The sequence below is a fragment of the Octodon degus genome, unplaced genomic scaffold, assembly GCF_000260255.1.
Source record: "Octodon degus isolate 3935 unplaced genomic scaffold, OctDeg1.0 scaffold00016, whole genome shotgun sequence".
Classification (NCBI taxonomy): domain Eukaryota; kingdom Metazoa; phylum Chordata; class Mammalia; order Rodentia; family Octodontidae; genus Octodon; species Octodon degus.
In genome coordinates, this window is record NW_004524592.1 from 4,974,881 (window position 1) to 4,981,832 (window position 6,952).

Below are 6,952 nucleotides of genomic sequence, written 5' to 3' on the forward strand. Positions count from 1 at the left end.
ACTCACTTTAATATCTTTATTTTGTAATCCAATCTTGCCAAGTAAAGTCCTAGTCTTCCTATGACATCAAATATTCATCTTAACTGATACTAGGCACTTGGTTAGACCTCTGAGATATCTCCTCAGCCCTAGTCTCAATGATACTGATGGATATTCAGACTTACCAAGTTATTCCAAATGAGTATATCACTCATTTGTCCAAGTCAGAAATCATTCCAGAGTCGGATTGCATGTCCACTTGCCATGTACAACTTTTGGGTGCAAAAATGATAAAAGGTGTAATTCTTCAGCGATTCCAATTATTTGTGTCTCTGCCACATTTGCACAGTGGTAAGAACAGACAAGAAGAAAGACTTCAGAGCAAACCCAGGAACATTTGTAGAAAACTTGAAAATAAGTGTTCACTGAAAGTTTCAAAATCTATTTTTAAATATTCTATTTCAATCATCATTACCAATTTCAATAGTAATTACATGATAATTAATCTCCACCAGAATAGGATTAAAAGATTAAAGGTCTTGTGCTGTTCTATTGGAGACTATCCTTTAAAAAACAGTACAAAACCAAGATAGAGCATCTTTTAAATGTGTAGTGATGTTGACATGGAGGTACATTTTCATAAATTCATACTACCTATTCTTTTACAAAATAAATAAGCAATAAACGCTTAGAATTTGGTCTAAATAGACAACTGAGTGTTAGACACTCTTCTCTGTGAATCTATAAATCTTGAAAAAAATTGGGTTAAAGAAACAAAAATATAAGCCTGTCTGTAGTAGTAACTTTTCAGGAGTGTATCTGGTACTTGAGCTGAAAATAATGCCTCTGGCTGAAAATTTAAATATTTTCTGCAATACATATTTAACTGCCATATTAAAAATTCTGGTACCCTCAGAAACACACTACAATGATAAGATTATGTCAATGCTATAGTTTAATTTCCTCAGCATCGACTTTTATATCCTACTTAGGAGAACTTAGATGGATTATAGTAACATTCCAGTGTGCTTTAGTACTTTGAGCTGTCAGGAGGCAGCCTTCACGATGCACTACATGGTAGGTTTGTCTGCAGTTTCATGCGACACTGTTACAGTCGTGATCCTTAAAAGACCTGGCTTCATTTGTAGAAGGATTTACACAGATTTTTTTCAGCAGCTCTTTAGAATTTCAAGCTTTTGCTTAGAATTGGCCTGTATCATTATTCTGTTCTGTCTTTCAGCTAAAGTTTATTTTTAAAGTGTAAGTAATTTTTTTTCCCATGAGAATGTAGCCATATACAATAGGTTCTTCTAAATATAGGAACATATGATATAAAATGCCATATTATAGACAATATGAGCCTGTAGAGAATTCATTTTTTGTATCAATCATGACTTCATAGTCAAATAATTAGGTGATACATGTGTGTTTTGCTTCAGATTATTTTCCATGAGAAGTGAAATAATATATTTCAGAAATGTGACCAGTGTAACTTTATAGGTACTGATTTACTATAGAATGAGACAGAGAAAACCACAAATACTGCTCTTCATGCAAAGAGAATTTAGCTTCATAAAAAGTAATGTTTTGAAGCTACATGTTTGTTTAAAATATACTATAAAACATTTAAATACAATTTCTAATCTCTTCCTAACTCAGTGTGGCATGGATTATAACTTTTCATGTCATATTTAGAAGTGTATCACATATATTTGTGATACTTGTAAATATAATCCATACTCCTGTTGTTAACCATGTTGAAAAATCTGACTCAATCCACTTTCTCTTGCCCCAGTGTTGTTCTTACCTGAGTTCGAACTAGTGTGGTGGACAGTCCTGGCTCCCTTACTGCACCCTTTTCCTGAGATGTGGATAGTCACATGTTTCTAGGTTACTCAGTCATGTTTAGAACTGTGGTTCACATGTGGGGTCATGTCAGTAGCTATCTGGCAATGTCCAGAAACATTGTCATGCCTACTACATGGGTGTATAACTGGAGTCTAGTGGGCAGGAGCCACGGATGCTGCTAAACCTCCTGTAGTGCGTGGTGGAGTCCACCGCTAACTCGTGTCCAGCCCGAGCTGTCAATAGTGCCACTGTTGAGAAAGTCTGGTGTGGAGAAAATACTGAAATAAAATTACACCCAAGGAAGCTTACTAAAATGCATTTTCCTTTATTTATGGATAAGAGCCAAATAAGAGTGATTTAAAATGTTCACATACCAGTTTCTTAACATATGTTTTAATTTCAGTCACCAGTGTTCACAGTTTTTCATCAAATGGCATGTTGTGACTGCTCATCCATAGATATGTGCTGTATTAATTAAAGCGAACTGGAAGCTGCAGTTTTGCCACATGGAAGGTTTTGTCCCTGCCCTACTGACCTCCCATGTGCATGTCCTTTAAATGACTAACTTTATGAAATGCACACCATGTCCCGAACAGCTGGTCTTTTTCTTCCTTTGTCTTTTCTCCCTTCATACTTTTTTTCCCTCTTCATTCTGGTTGGCAGAACTCCCCTGATTGCTGCTGGAGTCATTGGTGGGCTCTTCATCCTGGTCATAGTGGGTCTGACGTTTGCAGTTTATGCTAGGAGAAAAAGCATCAAAAAGAAAAGGGCCTTAAGACGATTTCTAGAGACAGAGGTGAGTTGCTTATTGCTTTTTTTAAACACACTTAGAGATTTTCATTAAGTTTGAGATTGAGTTGATGCTCAGTTTTCTAATTCAAAGGAAAATTCTGTTCAATTTCTCAATGGGTTTGGTGTTGTTTTTTAAAATTTATACAAAACTGAAGAAGCAGCAGCATATATAGTAAAGGCAATCAAAGTAAATTTATACTTTAGAGAGAGAGTAGAGTGGAGATTACTATATTGGGGAAAGGATATGGATTTTTTTTCTCCAGTGGGAATTTCCATTAGAAAATTCTGATCTCAATAGCAGCTGAGCTGGGTAGAGGATATCTCAGTGGTAGACGTAGGAACACACAAGGAGATAAAAATTTTCTGGTTCAAGATGGAATCAGATAGGCAAGCAATGTGTACTATAATTGTGATCATTAAATCAATAGCCAATGATCTCATTATGCCAGCTGTGAAAGGCTGAGCTTACAGAATAAAGCTTAGTGTTGTAATGGCACAGAACTCACATGATTCATGAGGAGCATTTAATATTATGCATGGTAGTTATTTTGAATATGTAAATTGCACATAAATTATTATAATTCCTCTGATATTGCCACACTGATCATGCAGGCTGTTAGTTTTCCTTACAGAGCATATAGAAGAAAAACAATTAGAGAAGACTTTACAATACCAGGTTCTGCACAACCCTCACCTATCTTGTTCTCTGGCACCAATATCTGTGCCAGACTGAAAAATTTGGAACAATTTGGATCTGAAAATTAGACCACCTGGGTTTTGTATTCTCTTATCAGTGTGACAGGAACCTGGATTCTTCTTCACAGTAGCACAAATGGGAATATTCTTTCATAAATTTTGTACATGATAATGACTTTGATGTGTGTCTCTTTTCCTCCTGAATTTGGGACTATGTAGAATAATCATGGGGAAGTATTAGGAGACTTGTTTACAACCACATGCAGGAATGTCCATTTTGAGGACGGAGTTCTCGAAATTTGAATGTGAAGTCCAGTAAACACACTTGTTCACGCAAAACAGAATAAAATGCATGCATAAGAAGACACGATAACAACGTGTATGTTCAATGGATGCTTGCAAATGTTCGACTCAGTTGCTTTCAAAACAGCACATGTGAATGCAAGTGGGGAAAGACACGTGTGTTATGCGCTTTCAGTTTCCCTAAGATGCTGCAGGCAGATGGAATTCTCCTTCCTGGGCAGCTTAGAGCAGTTAGTGAGAGAATTCTGAAAAGGTAGGAAACTACAGATGGACAAGAAAGTAAAGCTTGGGATGGATATATAGGTGATTGAATAAATAAAAGAGAAATTATTTCTCTTAGCCTCATGCAAGGAAATATTTTTACTATGAGAAGATTTATGATGCTTCATCTTCCTTCTTATAATATTGTATCCTCTAAGGAGTTGTCATTTTCTTGCTAACTAAACTTATTGATTGGCTTTATAGAAGGATTTTATTTTTTATAGAAACAATTTAGCACTAAATTATTTTCTATTTTCAGGATAAGTAATTGTAGATTTTCCTATCTTTCTCCTAGTGAAAGTTACATAATTAGGATTTTCAACCACCATCTAAATAGACCAGGGATTCTGTTTCTACTTTTTTTGTTTTGTTTTGTTTTTTGAGACAGGGTTTCCCTATAGTTCAGAGTAGCCCTAAACTCACTTCGTAGCTCAAACTCACAGGGTTCCTCCTGCCTCAGCTGTCAACTGCTGGGATTGTTGGCATGTACCACCATGCCCAGCCCACACAAGGAATTTTTAAGAGAAGCAATTTAGATCCATGCATTCTAAAGCTAGAAATCTACATCAAGCTAACAACTTATTCAAAGCCTGATATATTGTTGGAATAAATTTAAAATTGCAACACTATCCCAGAATCATTTTGTTTAACACTGACTTTATTCTATTATTTGCATAAAAGTCCAAAAAACACTTTTTGCAAAGGACATGTACTGAGATACCTGTGTGATATATTAGTAGATGCTCTGATTAAAAATATTCCTAGGATGTAATCATAGCCCTTGAAGAGTAACAGATTGAGTCCCTGTAAGTTGCCTGATAATGAACCAGAATTTCCACCTAGTATCATTTCTTTCTTTCGCAGTCCTCAAATGTGACTATTGCTGCACCTTTTCCTCAAATGGGAAGTGAGGCAGCCCAGAGGGATGAACTGTTTTCTAGCCCTGTGAGTCAGAACACCATTCTGCCTGGCCCTAACTCAGTCTTCTTTCAACTATTGCATCACTGGCCTGTGACGTGAAATAAGCGCTTTTTTTTTTTTTTTTTTTTTTTTTTAAGTTAAAGCATTCAGATTCCTACAGAAAAATGTGTTTGCTGAAAATGGAAAATTAGGGCCGGTGAGATAGCTCAGCAGTCTAAAGTGCCTGCTTAGGCAAGCTTAGGCAATTGCGGGGACAGCAGTTCTATGCCCAGCACCGTATGCTTCTCCAGCCTCATCCCCAGGGCAGGCTAAGCTGAATACAGAAGGAAGGAAAGAAAGAAAGAAAGAAAGAAAGAAAGAAAGAAAGAAAGAAAGAAAGAAAGAAAGAAAGAAAGAAAGAAAATGCACTAGGGTTTTGCTACTTAAAAAGTGTTGTGAAGCCATTATCATACCGCAGTACCATAAAAATACAAAATTTCAGATGTACCCCATACCCACAGAGCCAGAGTCTGTACTGTGACAAGAACCCCAGGCATTTCATAGGGTCATTTAAGTTTTAGTAACTCTGTCCTGAGGTCTTGGTACTGGCTAAATTCTTTTCCCTTTTCTGCACTGAGATATTTAAGTTTTTCTAATCATCATATCTCCTAGACTAGCACATCTCAAGGTAGGGCATATTCATTATTTGAATTCACCCAGGAAAGAAATCAGAAAATAGAAAAGAGTTGGAAGGAATGGCAAAAGGTGTGTGTATGATGGCTAGTAGATCATATTAAAAGATACTATTCAAAAAACAATATTTATGTGTTTTTGCATATATGAGAATGAGGAGATAAGGGGGAAAGAGGGACAAAGGCAGAGCAAGAGCAACTGATTATTGCATAAACAGGTACACAGTCTTACCTGCTTGCTTTGCAGCTGGTGGAGCCCTTAACGCCTAGTGGCACAGCACCCAACCAAGCTCAACTTCGTATTTTGAAAGAAACTGAACTAAAGAGGATAAAGGTCCTTGGCTCAGGTGCTTTTGGAACCGTTTATAAAGTAAGTAACACACACATTCACCATCAGTTATTTAAGTTTTGCTTCTGGCTTTTCAAAAACAATAATAGACATAGCAATTATTTTAGCCAACCGAGTTTCTGTTTCATATTCAGACAGGACCTTTATGTTATTGAAAAGTTGCTGCAAAAATGAATTCATTAATTTTTGTTGAACAAGCTGGGATAAGCAGACAGGAAATGCTGGTATGAAGCCAAATATAGGTCTTTCTTTCAATACCTTTTGAGCCCCTTTCAAAATTGTTCTCCCTTCGACAAATGTCTATTTCTCTCCAACCTGCCCGAAGAGCCCATTTCTCTTCCTGCTACTCAGAGCCGCATGAAATCTCACACGTTTGGGCCAAGTATTGTAATTTATTGCTCCTCATTCATTCTTCTTTTTTTAATCCATAAGTATATTTATAAGAACTCTAATGTCTCTTTAGAACCCACTTGAATGTACTGATACATTAATAGCCTAGAAATACATTTGAAACCATTTGGCTGCCTTGTCACTTATTTGATTTATTAGTTAATTCTCATCATTTTGATGTTATTGCCATTATGTGCAAACTAAAATTAACTTTATATGAGAAATCCAGGCCTCATAGGAAGAAAGGATAATGTTATGAATTTTCAGGAAGAGGTACTTTTTGAAAGGGAAAGCTCAAGTGATGGCTTTTGCCAGTTTGCTTATTTAGCTTACTTACAAAACCAATCTAAAGGCCAGGCCCAAGGTTAATTATGGTGACATTTACTTTGATAGTAAATAATAAGAATGAGAAATCCTAATGCTCATCTTTTTTTTTATAACATCCTTTACTACAGTTCTTGGAAATTTATTTTCAGTAAGTTGGGATAAAGACAGTCTTGCGAGAAGGCAAGAAATGTAGTGCAAAGAATAAGATTAGCTGAGGGTTCTGTTGTATGCCATAGGACAAATCCTTAAAAAGATATTAGAGTTTCCTTTTCTTATGAAACATTAATAAAATTTAGTGTAGGACAAATATATATGTTTACGGATAAAACAGACAAAGATAAATGGCCAATTTTAAATGTATCATAAACTAACTCATTTTTAAAATAACTCAGTCTTGGATAATTTCTAAATTACA

The 6,952-nt window shown here is 35.9% G+C and overlaps 1 protein-coding gene across 4 annotated transcripts in view; it reads left to right on the forward strand.

The window, feature by feature from the left end:
* Positions 1 to 6,952, forward strand: part of Erbb4 (erb-b2 receptor tyrosine kinase 4) — a 1,229,537-nt gene that overhangs the window by 965,772 nt on the left and 256,813 nt on the right. For all 4 annotated transcript variants that reach the window (XM_004626607.2, XM_004626604.2, XM_004626606.3 and 1 more), the window contains 2 exons: positions 2,491 to 2,623; positions 5,719 to 5,841. In XM_004626607.2, the coding sequence (XP_004626664.1) occupies positions 2,491 to 2,623; positions 5,719 to 5,841 (256 nt within the window). The remainder of the gene's footprint in view (positions 1 to 2,490; positions 2,624 to 5,718; positions 5,842 to 6,952) is intronic.